The sequence below is a fragment of the Drosophila takahashii genome, chromosome 2R, assembly GCF_030179915.1.
Source record: "Drosophila takahashii strain IR98-3 E-12201 chromosome 2R, DtakHiC1v2, whole genome shotgun sequence".
In the NCBI taxonomy this organism is placed as follows: domain Eukaryota; kingdom Metazoa; phylum Arthropoda; class Insecta; order Diptera; family Drosophilidae; genus Drosophila; species Drosophila takahashii.
In genome coordinates, this window is record NC_091679.1 from 24,437,570 (window position 1) to 24,460,058 (window position 22,489).

At 41.5% G+C, this 22,489-nt stretch overlaps 4 protein-coding genes across 6 annotated transcripts in view; 3 read left to right on the forward strand and 1 right to left on the reverse strand.

Annotated features, from left to right (window-relative positions):
- hbs (hibris) overlaps positions 1–22,489 on the reverse strand; it is a 38,995-nt gene that overhangs the window by 4,507 nt on the left and 11,999 nt on the right. Inside the window, exons 1-5 of one of the 3 annotated variants that reach the window (XM_070212547.1) lie at positions 21,670–22,038; positions 1,172–1,699; positions 834–1,004; positions 477–767; positions 43–342 (exon numbers count right to left, since the gene is read on the reverse strand). In XM_070212547.1, the coding sequence (XP_070068648.1) occupies positions 43–342; positions 477–767; positions 834–1,004; positions 1,172–1,699; positions 21,670–21,709 (1,330 nt within the window). In that variant the 5' untranslated portion in view covers positions 21,710–22,038. Of the gene's footprint in view, positions 1–42; positions 343–476; positions 768–833; positions 1,005–1,171; positions 1,700–2,555; positions 2,608–21,669; positions 22,039–22,489 lie in introns of those variants that run through there. The other 2 variants (XM_070212546.1, XM_070212548.1) reach the window with 2 other exon arrangements.
- On the forward strand, positions 12,728–13,319 carry LOC108069776 (uncharacterized). The gene is made up of 2 exons (XM_017160016.3): positions 12,728–12,844; positions 12,900–13,319. Exons 1-2 carry the CDS (start codon positions 12,755–12,757, stop codon positions 13,197–13,199), a joined length of 390 nt encoding a protein of 129 aa, XP_017015505.3. The 5' UTR covers positions 12,728–12,754; the 3' UTR covers positions 13,200–13,319.
- LOC108069614 (uncharacterized) lies at positions 14,238–14,753 on the forward strand. Its single transcript, XM_017159759.3, has 2 exons — positions 14,238–14,355; positions 14,412–14,753. Exons 1-2 carry the CDS (start codon positions 14,266–14,268, stop codon positions 14,706–14,708), a joined length of 387 nt encoding a protein of 128 aa, XP_017015248.1. The 5' UTR covers positions 14,238–14,265; the 3' UTR covers positions 14,709–14,753.
- Obp51a (Odorant-binding protein 51a) lies at positions 15,219–15,747 on the forward strand. Its single transcript, XM_017159761.3, has 2 exons — positions 15,219–15,361; positions 15,418–15,747. Exons 1-2 carry the CDS (start codon positions 15,272–15,274, stop codon positions 15,712–15,714), a joined length of 387 nt encoding a protein of 128 aa, XP_017015250.2. The 5' UTR covers positions 15,219–15,271; the 3' UTR covers positions 15,715–15,747.

The following is a 22,489-nucleotide window of genomic DNA, read 5'->3' on the forward strand; positions in this document are numbered from 1 at the left end:
ATGATCAGGGGGTAGTAAGAGGGTAACCCTTCGTGAACTTACACAGCACATTCACGGTGTGTGAGCCCACCACATTCTGTGTGAGTTCCGTGTTGAGGGCATGGCAAACGGCGATGAAGGTCCTGCTCTGCGAGTCGATGGTCAAGCTGATGTTCGAGCTGCTCACCCAGCCGCCGTCGGAGCTACTGGTGGTCTTATAGGTGCTGTTCTCCATCGGTCGTCCATTTATGGACCAGCTGATGCGGGCCTGGGGATTCGAGGGGGCAGTCACGCAGCTCAGCTGCACGGAATCGCCGACCTTGGCCTGGTTGGCGCCGCTTAGATAAACGTCCTTGGGGGCGTCTGTACAGGAAATTAAGGTTTACATTGGTCATTCTTGGTAAACAATATATTTTTTCATTGAAACAAATATTAAATACAAATGTTTATTCATTCGCCCATTTTTTGGTTGATTTCTGTAGAGTAAATAAACTTACACAGGACAGTCAGATTGAGTTCGGCGCGCAGGGGAGTTGTCGCCAGCAGATTCTTGGCCTCGCACACCAAATTAGCCCCATTGTCCTCGGCGGCGGCGGTGAACTTGTAAACGTTTTCCGACAGACGGCCCGAGGTGCGTTGCGGCGAACTGACGGCCACGCCATTCCGGTACCAGCTCAATTGGGCCGGGGGATTCCCGCCACGGCTGCGGCAGGCGATTTGAACTTCCTGGCCGCGATGCAGGGATTCGCCCTGGCCGTAGCCCTCGAAGAATGGAGCACCGGGCGGATCTAAAGGGGCGGGGATGGGGGATTAGGAACTTTGCCGGCACAAAGGGCCATCCAGGATGCACTTACAGAGCACGGAGAGCTGCACCTGGGCGCGCATCGGGACATCGGGGGGCAGGGCCTTGTGCCTCGCCTCGCAGGAGAACTCCTTGTAATCGTCCTCGGCACGGGGCTGCAGGTGCAGCGTGGAGCTAGTTGTGAAGCGCTTCGGGGCAGTTTGATTCACCGAGACAATGGGGACTGCATGGGGAGAAAATAGCACCAAGATTGGTAACAGGTTTGATATTAAATTAATTAATTAACCAATTGATTTTCATGTAAAAATTCTAAATAAATATTTAAACTTGGTTTTAAAATATCCTAAAGTTTTATTTAGTTACTATCTATTAAACATTGTTGAAACTCACCCGTGCTAACTGGAACCTCGCCCTGGAACCAGACAATCTCCGCCGCCGGATTGGCGTTCTCGGCGATGCAGTGCAGCGTGAGGTTCTGGCGCTCCTCCACCTCCACTCGGGCATTCCGGGCATAGCCCTCGATAACGATGCTGCTGGGGGCAGCCACTATGCTCAGCTTGGCATTGGCCCGGATGGCCGGGTTTCCAGCGGCCGGACCCACCTGGCACTGGTATTCCGCATCGTCCTCGAGAGTGGCGTTCTTGATCTGCAGATTGTAGGCATTCTGTTTGGCATCCACCAGCACCGAGTAGCGGGGGAATCCGGGAATAACAGCCGAGAAGCCCAGCGCGAAGCCGTCCTTGGTCCACTGAACCTTGCCAGCCCGGTTGGACACCTCGCAGCGGAGGAGGGTGTCGGTGCCCTCGAGTATTTGCAGATCGTGTGGCGTTAGTCGGAACTTTTGCACGGACGGGGAGGCCACCTGAACGGCCGGAGTTGGAGCCGTAACTGCAGCCATTCCGTGGCAGATGGTGGCAGCTGCACAGAGAGAAAAAAAGAGATTTTTAGTTAGTGATTTTGTGATTAAAATGATTTTTCCTAGCAATTGAAATGGTAAAGATTGTTGCAAATACTGAGGTAATGGCCCAAACAAATCCCGTCTTATTTTTTAAGTTTAAGACATCTTTTTGATATAAATATAACAATTTATTTAAACTTCAGAAGTAATACTTTAACAGCTTCCCCTCCTCATCGATTAATTTGATGACATTTCTCCCCGTGTAAAATAAAACGAGATGGAAAGGAAATTCGCATGGTTAATCGGCACGTTCGGCATTTGGGCACGTAGTTTGCCAAGTGCACCGGCAATGGGAACAGTTCAATTGGCATCGAATCGACATGGATGTCGACCTGTCAGGGCCCAGAGTTTGAATCGGAATCGGAATGGTAGTCGTAGTCGTAAACGGAGTCGCAGTCGGAGTCACAGTCAGAGTCAGATGGCCATGGTTACCCAGTTTTACAGCCCACACATAAAATACACATTACTTAAGCGTAAGCCCCGACGACGTCGCTCAGTCACATCGCACTAATTTGGAACAACTTCTTTTTTTCCGATTCCGATTCAGTTCGATTCGAATTGTTTCGTTCGTTTCCTTTCCGCTCACATGTGTCAGCCGGGGAACTCAACTCTCAGGCTGTCATTGAGACATGGATGTATATCTGTCCGTCGATATCCATCGGTCTTCTCTGTTCTCCGCACAGTCCGTTTGGCGCTGGATCGGCCCACACCTAGCCCAAAGTAGGTCTACATCCACAGCTTGCGGCTCATTAGCATTAAAATGTCTTAAAGAAACGACCCGGCCACGTTCGATACCAAATTGAACGGCCTACTCACTCGGGGATTGTGTGTGTTTCCATGCTTTTATATCCATCAGTTCGTGTGTGTGTGCTTGGGTGTTTGTCGCCGACCTAATCAGCATTAGAGCAATCTACATAGGTATATAAAAGCATTGACAACTCACGCACACTGTCACCGGTCTTGTGGGAAATCGGAACGGAACGTAAATGATGTGTGGGTGCCGGAGAAAGTTCCATTTTTGGGCCCTGGTCAGGCAGTTAAATGGGAGATTATTATAATAACCTGCTGGCAAATAATGCGCGATTAATCATTTCTCGAGTCTTATAAATTAGCCAGCTAAAGACAACTGTCGCCTTATCTGCGATAAATAATTCTCGCCCAGCTTCGACTAATGAATTAGCCATTTATCAAGCGCAAATCTCTAATAACATTCTTAATTCCGCCCCGATCGAAACGAGTTTAATTTCTAATTTATTTTCAGCGAGCCCATTGCTCAATTAAACTGGTTTCGGTGCCACTGTGCGCTGCGTGAGTCGTGGCCACAAATGGCTGGACAAATAAACAAAACAAACATTTATGTCGTGGACTTCATCAGCGGATTAATTGATTATTTGTCTGGGAAGACAGCGGACAAGATGGTCTTGAAAGAAGAAGTCGGTGGTTAAGGAAAAGCGGATATGAATTGGTCAGGGCGGAAATGGGAAAATGTGGCCAATGCCCAATGGCCAATGGCCAAGGGGCCACCCACAGGCGAAGTTAGTCATTCGTTTTGAGGGCACCTCGATTTGCATTCGCCCCTGCCATTCTGCCGCTCAGCCGGCCAAAGTTCAAGCAATTAAGCCAAGCGACAGTTGACCAACTCGGCACTGCCAGAACATTTCCTGCGGCAATTAACCAGCGACGTCGACGACGACGAAAAAAGGCAACAAAAAACAGCACAACTTGACAGGTTTTTGCACTGACAATGACGACAAAAACAGAGAAAACTGAGACCCGGCCCACTGCAACTGCACAGAACAGAACAGAACAGCAGCGACATGCATACAACTCATTTAGTGTCATTACGGGAGGAAGACGGGAAGATGGGTAGATGGTTTTATGGCTATGACTCTGTGGGTTTACGGCCACGAGGGCAGCGAGACGGCGGCAGGAAAGCCACCCCGCTGGCACCAAGAAAAGACAATATGCAGAGGGTAATTGTCACACATATGCAAGCCAGTGCCAGGATGGCCAACAAAGAAATCCTTGAAGTGTGACAGTAGGAATAGGAAGCAAAGAACCCAAGAAGTAAGGAAAAGACTACAAAACACACACTCTGCTGAGTGAAGTAAGTGCAAAGTAAATGAAAGATGAGCAGCAGGCCAAAGGCCCAACCGGTTTAGCATTTCATTCATGGGTTTTCGACCAACCAGCCAGTCGGCCAGTCAGCCATCCGTCGTTCTGGCCACTGGACACTGGTCAGTGGAAGTTGGGGTGCCCAGGGGCAGCTGTAATTGTCAACGGGTCCCACAAATTGTACGCAAACTAAACTAACTGCTTAACCGCAGAGCGTACGTCCGTATTCGTATTCGATGATGATGATGATGATGATGATGTCGATCCGGGGCCCTGGGAGTCCTGGGAGTACATACTCGCAGTCCTTCTGGCCCCCGCCACTCTGGCTTTGCATGTGCCTGCGGCTGAGCCTATGCCAAAGTCGATTCCTGGCCGCAAGTTAAGTAAGTGTGCTGGCCTGCATTGGCCTCAAAAGCCTGCTAATAGTTTTCGAGCTCTGCAGGTCCAGGCCGAAGGACCCAGAGATGCCTGAATCCCTAAGTGACTCACGCAGGAAGCTTGGGCTGCATTTGGCTTGCATCAGTTGTGCTCCATTTTCACTGTCGCAGGGACTTGCTTTTTACAACGCCAGGGAAAACACAATCAACGGGATGTACTATTGTTTTATTTTAACCTTTATCTATAACCTCTTGCTCTGATAAGACTTTTTCTGAAATCGAGATCATAACTCAGGCTTTCAAACTCTATGCTCGTCATTAAGTTTCTTTTTTATAGAGTCATCTCTTCATTTGGCGTTAAAATTTTAAACTTAAAATTTGAACTTATAATAAAATATTTAATAAATGTAACTATTTTTACACACAAGAATAAACCTCTAACTACTAAAAACAATTAATAAAAATCTTAAGAATATTTACTAAATACAAACATTTTTTTTTTTAAATATCTATAAACATTATAAAAAGAATAAATATTCTGATGTAAAATTTGGTAGCACCCAAGATGAAATCGCCAATAAGATGCTCGCTCATCTCTGGCGTAAGTTGTTACGTGTGGCAGTGGCAAGCGAAGCGCAACGCCGGATGTCGCACTAATGGTCAACGCAACGCACTCGAAGGTCCCGGCCCGTTTTAGCCCACTGCCATTCGATTTGGCCCTCTCGCTTGCTCTCCTGGCCACCGCCATCGACTTGGTGTATCGAGCCTAGATGCTGGCTGGCTGCTTTGTAAGTTAAACTATCTACAAGTCATTAACTCATACAAAGCCAGCAACTGTCGCAGAGGGTGAGGCTATAAGGCTGTGAGGCTGAGGGGCTGAGAGGCTTCGAGGCCCAGAGACACAATCCAGAATCGAGGGCCCAGCAGCCAGAATAGAGGATCCGGCTGGGCAAAGTGAAGTGGCCTGGACCAACGCACATTCGGCCTTTTGTTTTTCCTCTTTCGCTCCTTTTTTCCTGTGTTTTTTCCTTATCGAGACCAGTTTCCAGTTTATTCGCTCACGCTGCCACTTTCTGGTAACTCCAGCGCGTTAATGGAAAATATTGTGGCATATCACAGGAAATCCGGTGAGGTTTTTTTGTTTTTTTTTCGTCTTGTTTCGTTTGCTGTTGCTTTTGGTCGTCGTTGTTGTGGTGGTTGTATGGCTCTGTGCACACTCCTTTTAGCCGGCAGGACACTTAGCCGGCATCTACTCGCTTTGACAAAATTAACGGGCACATAAATCTCCTCTCCGGGTTTTGCGGCTTTGCGTTATAAATTTAATTAAATTCTTTTTTTTTGCGTTGTGTACTTTATCTGCGCCTGTTAACCATTTTTTGTTGGTTACTGGTCTCGCTAGCTGCTTGCTAACTTAACAAATGTCTTTTATTATATTGATTAAAGCGGCTTTGGTGCGTCAAATTTGTTGTCAGCCATGTTAAGCGCCGGCAAAGTGTTTCAAATTGTTTTAAATGGCAAGGGAAAGGATTTGGCTGCGGCCATAACAATTATTTTCCACATGTGCTGTGGACTGAGCTGCGGAGATACAGAGGCAGCGACTTATACTTGGCTAAATTGTGAGCCAAGCCGATTTTCTGCTGACACTTAAGCGGTTTTGAGCCACCCTAACTTCTCAGGCACTGCTGTCTGTTTTCATGGCGATATAAGCCACGGAATGGGGGTGTATAATTTAATTATTTTGAATTGAGAGTATTTCTGTTCAAGTTCCAGGAATTGATAGCTAAAGAGAAGACCATGCCAATTCCAGATTTCAAGATTGTCGCCTCAAAAGATCCCGACTTAAAACGAAAAACTCTTTCCTGCTCCAAGGAAAGTACCTCGAGTTATCTTCCCATCTTGCTGGAACCCAACATTTCGTGGCTTTGAGTCTTCCGCTTATGGCCAAGTTTATTGCTGACCCAGAACCGCCTTAATCATCGCTGGCAGCCCGCATACCCTTACTCGATTGTCACCGACCAGGCATTTAATGTGCGCCTTGGGCACGCTTAATAAATTCACAATAAAACGCATTTGAATCACGCGAATCGAGAGTGAGTGTGATGGTGATGCTGATGCGGTGGGTGGGGTGGGGATCAGGGGGCCTTAACGACCTCGAAATGTTTGTTTATTGTTGTTGGGGCCCCGAAACCCCCGAATTATCCTGCTGCTCGCAAATTGCCGCATTACCAAGTCTCTGTCTGGCTGCTCAGTGTGTGTTTGAGCACTGATTGAATTATAAAATTTGCAGCTGAACAAATGCGGCCCGGCCTGGCCAATATCAAATGCCATGAGCCGGCGATACGGACCCAGGCCTCATCGACGTTAAACTAATCAACTAATTTGCTATGAACTTTGCGGTCTGCACAAATTAGAGCGTCCAGAGCCAAAGCCATAGCCAGCCAGACCCACACCGATCCCATTTGGAGGCATTAACATTAATTATTTTCTGCTTCATGAGCATTTTAGATGAACGCCAGTTCTCGGGACCGGGACAGAGATGACCCCGGCTCTCAAGTGAAGACCCTCCCGCTTCGGGACTTTCATCTTTCGTTAATTAATACAAAAATGTTGCCCCCTCGGTCGTGTCAACTATTTTTTCGACTATGCCATAGAATATTTACGAAATTGTTGCCCCGCCGCAGCAGTAAATATTTTTCCATGCGAAATTGAAAGTATTTTGCGGGCTGGTCAGCTTGGATCTGAAAATCTGAATTTATTGCAAGGCAGGAATTCGTCAGGAATGTCAGCTAAAATGTTATGTTTAAGTTTGGCAACAATTTAAGGCTTTAATAAAACCGTGAGTCCGTGTTTTTTAAGCCATCAAAACCAGAAAAAAAAGGAACAAAGCCAATGAAAAACTATACATAAAAGCCCTGGCCGAAATTAAACAATTTTCGTTCAGGCGGGAAAAATAAAAATCAATTTTTCTCGATACCGACTATAATAAAAACGCAGAGAGAACAGTAATAGATTTGATGATTTTATGACTGTAAGCCACTCCGGTTGTCAGTCCGCCTGTCGTCCAACCAGTTTTGTCAACTGCCACATGCGTGGGTTAAGAGATTTTGAACACCCACAAAGCGGGGTGAGCAACAAAAAATGTACGAATTTTATTAGTCATAAATTGAAAATCATAAAACTCCCTAAGAGCACCTAGCGATGTAGTCTATGAAAATAAATTAGTCGGAGGAAGTGGAAAGTCTGAACGGGGGCTTCCTTAAAATATGCAAGAAAATATTATTTAGCTGAATCGTAAAACTTGGCGGGGTGATTTCCTGAAAATGGTTAAACTTTTGCTGCCAAGGAAAATTAATTTTTCTTCCTTGTGCCCAATATCCTGGAAAAGTTTCCAGATCTCAAAGCTCTAGGGAGCTGCCATTGGTGTTGGTCTCTTGTAGGCCGAACCCACAACTCCGAGCGGCTATTTGAATAAGAAATCTAGCTGGCCAGAGGTAGTAAAAAACGGTCCAGCAATAGACTCATAAAGAAATCAAAGCCAAACCAGTTCAAGAGGCGAAACTAACTAAGAGAGCCGTCGACACAACCTACGTGCTGTGAACAGGTAAAGGAGATATATACATGGTCGTATATGTGAGAAAACTACGGGCTTATGAATGGTAACCGCCATATGAATGGCTTTACAAAGACCACAAAAGACGTGGGCTTTGCCTCAGTTCGCGGCGCATATTAAACTGAATTTAAATTTAGCTGGAGCGAAGTGTAAGTATGGGTATGGAGCCGTACACATGGGTCCGGTATATATGTCTGGGTTTGCTTTTGCGAACCCAAGGCACGCACCTGGCTTTTTTGGCTTGAAACGGCTTAGTTTAATGCCGCACTGAATTGGCCAACGATGGCGATCGACGACGACGACGACGGCTGCACTTGTCGCTTGGCTCAAATGCCAAGCCGGAGTCGATTGCAATTCTTGCCACCGCTCCGCGCTCCGTGCTTCAATCCATCCACTGCATGCCCCTGTGTATGTGGCAGCTGCATAATTATAATGTCTGGGCCCCGAGCGGTACATTGGCTGAGTCGGCTTGTCGGGCCTGTCTAGCCGAAAGGTCAAACAACATATTTTTGCCGTTTTTATTGACGCTCTGAACTTTGTTTGTGAGACAAAATTAGTTTAGTCAAGTCTTCGAGTCTTATGAAACTGCTAAAAAAAAAAGTGTTCATTAAAAATTCAATGTGATATTTGAACGGAAACCCATAAACCAATTCATAACTATGCAAATGCGATCCAAAAACTAGCAAAATTCCGTTTGAGGTATGAAATATTATAGAACGCAGGTCCTAAAAGCCGGGAAATTCATAAAACAATTCATAGCTATTTTAAGCACAAACTCATCAATCGGAAATACAGCATTTGGATAGCATATTTAATTGTTTCTTTTGTATGTATTTCGAGAGCAAAATAAAACTTCGTCTATTTAAAATATTTTGCAAGTATAATCAATACACATAAACGATCGCATTTTGTACTATTTGTTTTGGCACCCGCACACTCTGGACCAGGCTTAAAGTTTTGTTTTTGTTATTTTTTGTTTAATTTTATTTATGTATGCAGCTAAAAACTTTGCCGTCGACTGTGGGACCGTGTGCTCACCCATTTGTTTTTATAAAACTTAATGGTCGGCTGATTGCCGGGCAAAATGTCGGTATTATCCATACTTTTGTGAATAAATAAATTTGTTTTTTCAAGGATGCGTTCATTAACTTTTCGAGATTTATGTAGGCCGCGTGTGAAAAGATGCGGGCCAACCTCAAACAGCGCTGCAATTGTCAGCGGATCCCATTTGGAGCCAACACAAATTTTAATGGGGCGACATAAAACCCATTTTTATTTTGCACTTTTGGCTCCTAATGGGGTTGAGTGTGGCCGCTAAACAAAAACCAAAAAAACAAAAAGAACTACAAAATCAGTCAAGCGTCTACCGTCACCAAAGAGCCAGAAATTCAAGTTATCTGGCGGCGTTTTGAAAACTGTTCGGGCATAACGCTCGACCGGCCAACACTGCTCTCTTGAAAGTTAGATAATCGAGATACCGCTGCATCGAAACAAGACACTCTGGCCAGATTAATGGCTGCGAGCTGATTAGTTTGAGGCCAAGACCAAAGCCAGCACAAAAGGCCAGCTCGATGGGCCGCAATTAAGCAGAGACAACGCAACATGGTGCTTTGTGTGGAGTCCCAGTTTAGTCAGAACATGTAAATTATAGATAAGCTGGCAGATTGCGCCCCATGCTCTACATGCCCAGCAACCGAAATGTTCATTTGTCAAAATTAACACTGCTGTGGAGCCGTAGCCAATCGAATCAAAAATGCCGCCAGCTAGAGGTATTACCACTCGCGATATCTTTGAGCCCGAGAAATTGGGACAAATTGATTACTGGCATACCTTTAGTTCCCCTAGAAATTCAGAAACAGAACTCAGCGGTTCCTAACATCCCATTGATGATCGCGATCTCAAGAGCTAAATAATTTCTAAAAAAACAGTGATACTAGGTATCACTCAGTCTTGTATAACGATTACGTTGTTCTTTTCCCTTGTTATCTACTCGAAAACATCGGTTTCCGAAAATTCCTGTCCCTAGCAATTTGGCTTTCTCACACCCTCATCACTCATACGGCTTCCCGGTTATTGTCATTCTATTAACTCCAAAACTGTGAGCCAGACCATCAATCATCCTATTGGGGGACTCCATGAAAAGTTCGTTAGTGCTAAATATTAACTTTACATTCCCGGCATCTGCAACTGAAAATTGATATATTTCTCACATTGACGCGTCTCGTTATTAATTCAGTTTTCACGAGTATCTCGCTTCTTCTTTCCTTTGTGTTTTGTGTTTTTCGGGCCAAAAGTTACCGTACACTTTTGTGGGTTTTCGACCACGTCCCTGGCAGTTTAATTGAGGCAACACGAGAAAATAAGAAAAAATAACAAAACAAAAAGATACAAACAACTGGCGCTGTTTTAAAAAACCGGCTTAGGCGCGCCTGTGTGTTTGTGTTGGCCATCCATCATTATGAAATGTTTGCCAGTGTGGGTAAGTGGTGCACCTGCTCGCATTTCGACTGGAAGCCCCTGTACAGAGGTGGGGTTCTTCAGGGGCTCTCAGAGGGAAGGGCAAGGGGAAGGGGGTTCCTGAACAGGTCCGGTTTGGGTCCTCCTTCATTGATAGTTTCGAGTGCAACTTTCGCATGCGCAAAGTTGCCGGACAACATATGCTGACCAGATCGGATCCAAGTCCAACCCCATCTTCTCAGTTCCCAACTCTCAGCTCTTAGCTCCCAGCTGCTGCTTCTGTTTTTGCTGGCCGTGATTCTGGGGCCGTCTTTTTTCCAGATAGGTATATACTTATTTTTTGTGCGCCCAGCGTAAGTTAATATGACTTGTAGCACGATGATTGCTTCCTGTGCCGAGAGGAGAGCGGCAACTCGGCTTGAAAAACCCGCTGACAGGCAGCGACATCAGCGGAGCTTCATCAGGTCGCTTGCCTTTTTTTATGAATGAAAAATCGCTGTCGCTTTGGCTATAGCCATCTCCCTCTGCTGGCGGAAGTTATAAATTAATTGAGTAAATATCGATTCGCAAACATACCTACACACAGAGGGAGAGGATCCGATGTCTAGGGCTTGTTAATTGGCAGCACTTGAAGAGCAACTCGCAAAACACAGAGCGTTCAACTCCAGCTATTTGCATAGTCAAATTGGCTGGATACACGGAGCTATTGGCAATCGAGTTAGGAACTGTTTAGCTGCCAGCGTTTCGGTGCAGGAGATTAATGACCATAGAAATCGAATATTCAATTGCTCATCGAGTATTCTCATTCGGCTTTGATAATTTATTGAGAGCGCTTCAGATGGATTTTTATGCTTGCCACCGCTCAGGGAGCATTTCGTGTAATTCGGAGCGCGTTTTATGGCAGTGCTTTTATGGCACTGCCAATACGCTTGCCGTCAACTTAGGCTAAACTTTAGTAATTACCAGACGGCGTTATTTGCCAATTATTTACTCGTTCTCATAAATCGCTCGATGCTTCAAGGCGAGAATTTATGACTGAATGGAGTTGCTTCATATCGGTAATATGCCATTAATTGGAGAGTGGACCGCTTTTGTGGGTAATCTATTTAAGAGTTGAGCTAAAAAGTTCTTTAAACCAAGTGGATACTGTTATAAAGTCTCTGTTGGAGATTTTTTACTCTCAAAGCCCAGTTATCTGTGTACGGTTTCTAAGGAGAAAACCTTTAGCTTGCCAACTTCGCACGGTACACATCTTTAACCCAATATTTTTTTACACTCGCCCGAGGCGACTGTATCTTTTCGAGATCTGAGAGAGCGCGTCATGCATAATTGCATATATCAGATACAAACACCTAGCTGTACACGTATGTTTGTATATTTCGCAAACACATACTGTACATATGTTTGTATATTTGCTCGCTCGTTACTGTCGCGTCATAAGGAGCGACAACAATTGCTGTTTCTGTTGCTGTTGCAGTTGCAACTTGTTTGGTACCTGCCGCTGCCGTTGACGCCACCCAACTGTCAACTTTCTTTTTTCACCCCACCCCGACTCATGTAATTACAGTGTACCGCCTGTAAGCGTATGTGTGTGTTTGTGTGTGAGTTTTACTTGCATGCAATTAGCATAAAAAATATCAACACAGTTTGCATTTATATAACGCTACAAATTATGCATCATTGAAGCTGCCACCGCAGCAGCAAACTGCAATGACGTTGAATAATGACCGAAAATGCAATGGAAACCCGGCTGTATCCACACCCACCCCCCCCACCACCCCGTCGCACTGTGAAGTGGCAAGCTGGCAGTCAACAGTTCGCCAGCGGAAAACAGAAAACAGCCAGCGGGCCCAGACACCGCAGCCTCGGCTCCATCTGCATCTGCCTCGGCCTCGGCCTCCGCATCCCCGTCTCCTAAACTCCAGCTCCATCATCCACCATCCTGGCCAAGACTGGTTGGCGGGGGGCCGAGGGGGCGGAGGACGCGGCGATGTAGGAGTATAAACTTGTACCCGACGTCGTCGTGGTAGGTGCCACTGACACCTTACGCACACCCACTTCCAAACATGTTGCTCGTATCTGCAAAGGCAAGCCAAGTGCGATGAGCTCGTGCTGGCTATAAGATATGCGCAATATTTACTCCACATAATGGCAAAATAACAGGGAGATTAGCCAGTAAATTTAAATCAACATAACATATCTCAATATTTAATTATAAAATGCTATAATTAAACAGACAATAATAAGTATGACACTGCATTGGGAGCTATTTATTAAAACTGTTTAAACAATCATTCCACATTATTACAGATCTTGTTCAACCACCCTGAAAGCGACCCTAAAAATGTAAAATTTATTAGGGATTTGCTAGGCCACGAAATCTAGAAACGAAAGTGCATAATACGAATAGATAAGAATAAAAATTAAACCCCAAACTTGTATAAAATCTGTAGGTAATGCATCGATCAGTATCAGTTCTCAAAATGAAGGTCTTGATTGCTCTGGTTGTTTTGATGTCCCTTGGCCCTTTGGCCTCTGCTATTTTCGTATGTATCAGTACTTTTTGAGTATTATTATTAAACTAATTTGGTTTCCAAACAGAAACATTTAGCAAATGAGTGCGCAAAAAAACATGGAATCACTCCATATCTCATTGAGAACTTTCCACAAAGTAATCAAGTCAAGTGCTATTATCATTGTCAATTGGAAAAGCTGGAAATAATTGCCAATGGCGTTGTCAACCCTTTCGATGTGTCCGTACTTAACGTAACTGAGGCGAACTACAACGAGTTTGGTATAAAGATAAAGCCATGCTTGACAATATTAAACGCCAAAAATTGTGAGCTCGGCTATTTGGTATTCGAGTGCCTAAAAAGACACTTTGATGAATTAAATCAATAAATTAATATGGGGTATTCCTATTTGATTGATGAGTAAAAAAGTATCGCCAATTTTTTTGGGTATAACGAATAACGTGATATTTGGTTACCAATGGGTCGATACTTACAATCTTTTTAACCTCGCTAAAGAATTTCTGAATAATAATAAAAATAAGAATTTCTTCATAACTAATAGTAAATAATAATAAATATTTATTTTTGAACACGAAATCTAGAAACGAATACGAATAGTTAAGAAGAAAAATTATAGTCGAAACTTATGCGTAAGCCTGTCCAAAGATCGTATAAAAGGTGTAGGTAATGCATCGATCAGTATCAGTTCTCAAAATGAAAGTCTTGATTGCTCTGGTTGTTTTGATGTCCCTTGGCCCTCTGGCCTCTGCTATTTTCGTAAGTATCAGTACATTTTAGTTAAACATTATTTTACTAATTTTGTTTCAAAACAGAAACATTTAAGTAATGAGTGCTCAAAAAAACATGGGATCACTCCATATCTTATTGAACATCATCCCAAAAGTAATCAAGTCAAGTGCTTTTATCATTGCCAATTGGAAAAGCTGGAAATAATTGCCAATGGCGTTATCAACCCTTTCGATGTGTCCGTACTTAACGTAACTGAGGCAAACTACAACGAGTTTGGCATAAAGATTAAGCCGTGCTTGACAATATTAAACGCCAAAAATTGTGAGCTCGGCTATTTGGTATTCGAGTGCCTAAAAAGACACTTTGATGAATTAAATTAATAAATAAATTCGGTGTATTCCTATTTTATTAATGAGTAAAAAAAGTGTCGCTTATATTTTTGGGGTAAATGGGGTACAATAAAGTCACTGAATAACGAGATATTTGGTTACCAAAGGGTCGATATTTATAATGTTTTTAACCTCACTAAAAGATTTCTAAATAATACTAATTTCATTGTAACTAATAGTAAATAATAATGCAAAAATAAAGTTTTGAACACGAAATCCAGAATCGAAGGTGCATAATACGAATAGACAAGAAGAAAAATAATAGCCGAAACTTATGCGTAAACCCGTCAAAAGATCGTATAAAAGCTGTATGTAATGCATCGATCAGTTTCAGTTCTTAAAATGAAGGTCTTGATTGCTCTGGTTGTTTTGATGTCCCTTGGCCCTCTGGCCTCTGCTATTTTCGTAAGTATCAGTACATTTTTGTAAAATATTATTTTACTAATTTTGTTTCAAAACAGAAACATTTAAGTAATGAGTGCGCAAAAAAACATGGAGTCACTCCATATCTTATTGAGAACCATCCCACCAGTAGTCAAGTCAAGTGCTATTACTATTGTCAACTAGAAAAGCTCGAAATACTTGCCAATGGCGTTATCAACCCTTTCGATGTTTCCGTACTTAACGTAACTGAGAAGAACTACCACGAGTACAGTATAAAGATTAAGCTGTGCTTGTCGATGTCACACCACAACAAATGTGAGCTCGGCTATATGGTATTCCAATGCCTTAAAAGACACCTCGAAGGTTTAAATTAATAAATCCATTTGGGGTATTCCTATTTTAATAAAGAGTAAAAAAGAGTCGCTTATATTTTTGGGGTAAATGGGTCACATAAAGTCACTGGATAATTAGAAATAAATTGTTTGGACCTAGACACATGAGTGCATAAGAAATAATAAGAAATTAATATGAACGTAAACATTAAGTACAACAATATCAATTTCAAGATTCTGGCTCATCGGTGCTCATTCTTAGAAATCCGGGTGGTATTCTATAAGTGTGGAGACACATATCTATAAACTGAGAGCCCATGAATACAACAGATTTAAAGGTAAGCAAATTTTAGAAACTGTATTTACTAGCACGAAAATATTATAATTTTTGTCCGAAAATGATATATTTAAACATTTGGTAGAGTCGAAACTTACAATCTTTTTAACCTCGCTAAAATATTTCAAAATATTAAAAATTTCTTGGTAACTAATAATAAATATAAATACAAATTAAGATTGCACACGAGAGTGCATAATAGGAACAGATAAGAAGAAAAATAATAGCCGAAACACCCGTCCAAAGATCATATAAATGTTGTAGGTGAATGCATCGATCAGTTTCAGTTCTCAAAATGAAGGTATTGATTGCTCTGGTTGTTTTGATGTCCCTTGGCCCTCTGGCCTCTGCTATTTTCGTAAGTATCCGTACGTTTTTGTACAATATTATTCTAATAATTTTGTTTTAAAACAGAAACATTTAGCAGATGAGTGCATAAAAAAACATGGAATCACTCCATATCTTATAGAAAACAATCCCACAAGTTCTCAAGTCAAGTGCTTTTATTATTGCCAATTGGAAAAGCTCGAAATACTGGCCAATGGAGTTGTCAACCCTTTTGATGTGTCCGTACTTAACGTAACTGAGAAGAACTACGCCGAGTACGGTATAAAGATTAAGCTGTGCTTGTCAATATTAAACCATAATAAATGTGAGCTCGGCTATATGGTATTCCAGTGCCTAAAAAGACACCTCGACAAATTAAATTAATAAATAAATTTGGGGTATTCCTATTTAAATAAAGGGCAAAAAGGTGTCGCTTATATTTTATATTTATATTTTACAATAAAGTCACTGGATAATTATAAATAAACCAAATTTAATTTTCGAAACGAATTATAAAAAAATCAAAAACTTTAATGATAATAAAAACCTTATTAAAGCTATCCATATTGCATAAATGTGTTGGTGGCCAAATATAAATATTTTTAACAGAACGAATTACACAAAGATTTTCCAAAACTAGGATTAATTCCTGTGCATTTAATAGAGGCAACAAATTTCTATATTTATGTCAGTAAAATTAATACTACAACTTTGTAGTTTATAGATCTCAAGGAAAAACAGGAACTCAATTATTAAATTGATTGGGCTTTTTTTCTCAGACACATGAGTGCACGTTAATAACAAATTAATATCAACAGCCATAATATCAAGTCACAATGGCCCTAAAATCAGAATTAGCCATGATAAGCAACGATTATGATTCGACATAAACATAAAGTACAACAATATCAATTTCAAGAGTCGGGCTTATCGTTGTTCATCCTTAGAAATCCGGGTGGTGTTCCATAAGTGTGTAGATACACATGTAGGATCTCAGAGGCCCTGTACCCCCACCACCCCAAAACCAGCGCACCACCTCTAGTAGATGTATGGCACGCATGAATAGACAGCAGCCGAGCTTTGAAAGCGCATTCGCATTCACACTCATGCTAGAAATCGCATTCTCCGCCGCTGAGTTTTCACTCACTTGACGTGCAAAGTACTGCAAAAAATACGGAAAAAAACAGCATAAAACAGAATATGTTTGTAGGAAACAAAAACATAGGAAAAGCCAGAGGAAGAGCAAAAAAATTGGTTCAATTTAGCACAAAGACAACACGGAGAGTGGGGGAACTTTTTAGCCGGGCCCCATCGCATGGGCCTATTGAAGACCCGGCTCCAGTTGAGAAAAGCAAACAACGACAACTCGTTAGCACAAATTTCAAGCGGGTGAGAGAACGAATTGGCGGGGAGTGTCAACGCCTTTTAAATGGGCAGCTTTTTAGCTTTTTTCGGTTACAATGGTTCTCAGACCAACGCGAAACAGGAAAAGCCATTCCACTCCACTCCACTTTGTTCTTGTTTTGGCCGCTGATACTTTTTGGCAAATTTTCATAAACTGATATTTATCTTTACTGCACAAAAGAAAATGTGCTCTGCCAGCAGAGGAAGAAAAGAAGTTGCGAGCAATTTTCTGCTGCTTTTCGTTGCTCATTTTCGGTTTTCTGGCGGAAGTGAATTTGCACAAAAAATAATAAGGAACATGTTTTGCGCTTTTGACCAAAAACTGCCAGCCCAAATAGAAATGTTTACACCAACCGAAAAATAAATACTGCTCCAGGAAGAATTCAGTTTATAGAGTAGGGGCTCTTGGGGGAGGGGAGAATGTGCATAAGCCAACTTAACAACAGCAAGATGGCAGCACATTTTGTATTTACATAAAAACAAATGACCAGCATTTTGTGTTTGGGGTCGCAACTTTGTGATCAAGCCAAGGGGGGAAATCCAGGGACAAAGTCCGAGATGGAAAGAGCTGTTCACAAATGAGAAGGTACGACCGGGGGTTGTAATTATGCGGCACTTTCCGATGCAGATGCAGGCTGATGAATATATATGTATTTATATGGATGGGATGTATATCCCAGCAAGGAATGCAATTTTCTTTCTTTCTTGGGAAAAAGTTACAGACATGAGGTGGCAAAAATTCACCTTTTTGTAGCTGCAAGTAAGCCTGCATTGGATGATCAAATGGGGAGTGAAATAAATAAAAGTAATAAAAACTGCAGCTAAGAAACATACGATAAAAATCTTGTATAATCAATTTTAAATACCTAAACAAGTGAAAAAAAGAATGTAACAATTAACTATAATTTACTTTTTTCTGTCAAATATCCGTATTCCGAATAAGCTGTACCGTAACCGACATAAGATTCGGTTTGATTCCCTGTTAGTAACTAATGGTTGGGAACTTATGCGTTAAGTAGCACGATAAATTTTTTAAAATATGCCGGCAGTGCACTGATCAAAATCAGCCTCCAAAATGGAAGCCTTAGTTCTTTTCCTAGTTATTTTATACATTGCTTATGCCGCTAAAGTAAAAGCGTATTGATATGGTTTTATTAATGTAAGTAAAATTGAAGTACATATTTTTAATTTTTTTTATATGATGGAAAACGGCAAGATACTTAGTCTTTCAGATCATCCTGTAAAGCTAAGGTAAAGGCATTGCTTTGACGAAGCCAATACCGACGATTGTGAGCTGGGCTTATAAGCTTTTTAAATGCCTAAAAAACGTAAATGAATTGCCAATTGCAGCAACTCTTAAAGATTAGGGATCTTATTGCCTAAAAATTATCCAAAATAAGGAAAATATATCTAAGGAATAAATGTCTTTTTACTTTTATATTTTTTATAATGAGTAAAGTAATACAAATAAATATTCGATTATATTGTATATTTTTACATCTACTGCAGATTTTTCTACTTATACCTAGAATGAGCGAAACACAAATTTTTTCTCAACCCTTTTGTACATACAAATATTCAATTTTCTGCTCCCTCAAAAAGTGGAATACATGAAAGGGGATGCCTCCGTAATGAGGCGGGCACTTGGGCTTAAGGATAGCTTGGAATCCATCCAAATGGAGCACATACATCACATCGGCTTTCTGTTCTGTGGCCAGAGCCAAACGCGGTCAGTTAGCAACTTGAAGAGCTGCCTTATGTAGGCTAGTACCAACATCATTTGCTCTTTATGGCTTAGAGCTCTTGTACGCAACCCCATAACCCGTTCGTCATATAATTTGCACTCATTTTTTTAAACTCCTTTCTGCGTGTTTTTTGCTGCTTTTAATCAGAGCAAGTGGCTTACTTGCCGAGTGGTAGTGGTCTTAGTTGGGCAACCGATTAGCTGGACCTAAGCCGTTGGTTCAATGCACTACCGGCGTAGTGAAGGATTTATGCTGAAAAGTTGTGTGCTAACACACTTTAGCTTTAGCTTTGGCTGCGGCATTAAGCCAAATCGGGTTTTAAGTCCACTCTGTTTGCCGAGGTTTTGCAGCCCTAATTCAATTTGCCTACGTAAATCGTCTGCGGATTATAAAGCTGACAGTACATATGGACGGATATCTCTACAACGAGCTCAATGTGGGTAAAAGAGATTTGTGAATTCCACTCTCCTCCGGTGCCTAACCACATCCTCAATTTTCCAGTTGTGCTAAAAAAGAGAGGCGAAATGAGAGAAAAAGACTGTGGATATGTGCCGGCATAAAACTAATTTTGTAGGTTTGCCCCTTGCTACACATTTCCCTTTATTTTATCTTTTTTGCCTTCTAGCCAGCGGTTTCTTGGCGGTTTTTTGCCTTTGGCAGCTTGGCCTGTATTAATTTTCGACGCGGGCAAACCTTGGAGACTGTCTATAAGAATTTATACCTTATATTTTCTGTATACACCAGGTATAGCAATGGGGCAGGTGCTAATGCCACAAGGAAGTAATGGTATTGCCAACCTGCCAGGAACCTTATTTGCCTCCTCTCTTTTTTGTGGTGCTTCTGTTTTGGGTTTTATTTTTTTCTTTATATAATTTAAATGGTAAGTGCCTAAGTTCTGGGAATTTTCACGTCACTTGGTGTACGCAAATGTGGATAACAATGCGAATTAAATGTATTTCAAAGAATTATGGCAATTTAAGCGGCATAAATTGTTAGTTGAAATTGTTATGCGCAGTTCATTGAACAGAAAAATAGAAAATTCCATTTTTAAAGCACATTATCGCTTGCATTTGAACAGTTTTACAATGATTTCTGGTATTTACTTTAGCTCCGCTCACTATTCTCTTACCCCATTTCACAGCATGATAATCAAATATTATCAATGCTCACTAATAGATTCGTCATGTCGCATTTGGAGCAAATACAAATTAAATTATTCTTAATTTTTCATTAAAATTTTTTAAAATGTTTAAATCTCATATTGCAGTTTTCTAGGCTCATAGATTTTCAAGGTTAAATCCCTACTTTTAAATAAATATGCGGAATAGAAAGAAGAATAACTAAAATTCCATCACTAAAATTTTGAAGAAAAAAAATTTTAATAACAACAGCCTGTTATATGACCACGAAATTAAAGTTTGAACACGTAAAAATTAAAACAAAATGCGAAAAACAAAGTCGTAAAAATCATTAATTTGTAAAACTTATTCAAAAAGGCGTGCGATAAAACCTATATATACGAAGTTTCCACCAATTCACCGGTAAGAATTAAAAATGAAAAAACTGGCTGGCTTGGTTCTCCTACTTGCGATCGGCGCACAAGCAGCTTATCCTGGAGTAGTAAGTAAAAAATTTGGTTTTCCTCAACCACGAAAATTTAAATACCGTATATTCTAGCAACAATCCCTAAAAGTATGCGGCGAAAGGGAGGGAGTGACCTTAGACGTAGTGACCCACAATCCCTTCCAGCAAAACGTCAAGTGTTTTTATCATTGTCATTTTGAGATGGTCAAAATAATTGTCAATGGAAAAATCGAAATACCCAAAATTGAAAATGCAAAGCCATGCCTAAACATTGAGCATGCCGACAAATGTGAGCGCGCCTCTATGCTTCGTACCTGCTTAAAAGCGCACTTGGATAGTTGGGAATGGCGTCAATTTGCCATGTAAGACCATCCTAACGTACGATAAATTACAAAATTGTATGGTAAATATTAACTAAAATAAATCATACCAAGAATATACAAAGCTCTACATTTTATTTCTCGGGCCTCAAAATATTAGTTGATACTTTGGGTTAGCGCCGCTCAGTCTTCTCCTACCCGATTTCACAACTCGCTAATCAAACATTTTCAATGCCCACTAATAAATTCGTCATGTAGCATTAGGAAGACCAAACAAAAGAATCGTGTTGATACAGATATAGATACAGATAGATGATAGATTCAACCTTTGAATGCAACATAAACTCTTAACACCCGACAATTAGCATCGACTTTTACACGAATTTAAAAAAGGAACTTTTAACGTCATACAAATTTGATATGCAAATAGTTTTCAATTAACAGATGAACAAACACCGACAATAAAACTCAAACTATGCGAGACAAAAGCGCCAACTTTGTCATCACCAAAGTGTAGGGTAAAATAATTAAAAAGCGCACGGCAAAGGCAACAATGTTTGTCAGTTAAAGTGCCGGCTCGGTCCGGTCCCCTCACCTTTCCATTCTGCAACAACTTCCCCTTCGAAGTGATGGCAAAAATTAAATTATGTGTGCCACAAAGTTCGCCTGAATTATGTCGCATAAATCAAATAAACAGCAGCCGAAGCAGGCGGAAAAAATAAAAGTTGAGGCTGCAGAAATTGTTGAGGAAAATAACTGAAACTGTGAAAAAATTTATACGAAAAACTTTTTGCATGTAAAGGGTGGGTGGTTGGTTGCGGGGGAGAGGGAGGTGGACGGGGTGACCCTTGTGTTAAAGCAACACTTGGCTGCGGCAAGAAAATTATTCTCTATATCTATTTGTTGTGAGGCAAAAACCGCAGTGGCAGCAACCGCCGCAGACGCCGTTGACTGGGTAAGCGAAAAAACAAGTGTTTAAATGTCAACGGCAAACAAACTAAAAATCGCTGGAAAAACCAGCAAGCAGACAAAGGAGTATCACATCGCCCTCCCCGAAATCCCAGTCCCCGCCCCCCGATCCTCTGGGCCGCATTTCATATGGAAAGATACGACTGCCACTGCCACTGAGAGTCGGGGACTCATCTTCTTTTTTGTCGAGTGTTTGCTGGCCCGGGCGAAAATGTCATGAACTTTTGCGGCAGACATTTTGCAAGCGGTCATCTGTGCGCTACATTCGGCGGTTCATATGTTTTCAATTTTTACTTGTGGTCTAGTCGATAACTCACCCAAGAGCACGGCAAATGTCAGAGTTATCCAAAACTGCATCTTGTAGGTTGCTTGATGGTTGGAATTCGTTGTAAGATTGCGACACACTCACTCACTCACTTTAACTTGTTTACAGTTTGCTTATGTTTTGTATCTCTCGGGTTAATAACAAGCCGCAGCCAATTCTAGGCTTGGCCGCACTTTGCAGGGCACTTTGCAGAACATATTTCCATCACTTATTTCTCACTAACAGTATATGCGAACTGTCTTAGGGTTAATAAATATTATTCAAGTATTTATTTATTTTTTCGATTATTTCGGCGCAATAACTTCGAACTCTTAAATCGCTACTGGGAGCCACACCAATGTTAGACCACGCGCAGACCGACCAAGACTAAACGCAAAGTATCTGTATCTTTGAGATACAGGTCCAAGCGCGGCTCAGAAAGCGAACTCGAACATCGGTGGCACGTTCGAAAACGTTGGGGCTCAACTTATACGGATATTACTGAAGAACAAACATAGTCGATGGGTTTATGTCACAGCTACCCTAAACGTATAAGACAAAATACATGCTTTATAAGGAAACATGTCTTATACTTTTAAATTTAAATATTTTAAAAATTAATCTTTATTAACACAAAAGAAAAAATCTATTTCATTCCACTTCTGAAATGTTTAAGATTTTTTTACAATTTTCATATGTACATGTCTGGTATCTAAAACCATTTTGACTTTTGCAGCCACTCGTATCTTTTAGAACATCTCGACTTCGTTTTTGCACAATCTTTCGCAAAGTAATCGTGAATTTCTCTCACAGCTTCCACTGCTTCGGCGCCG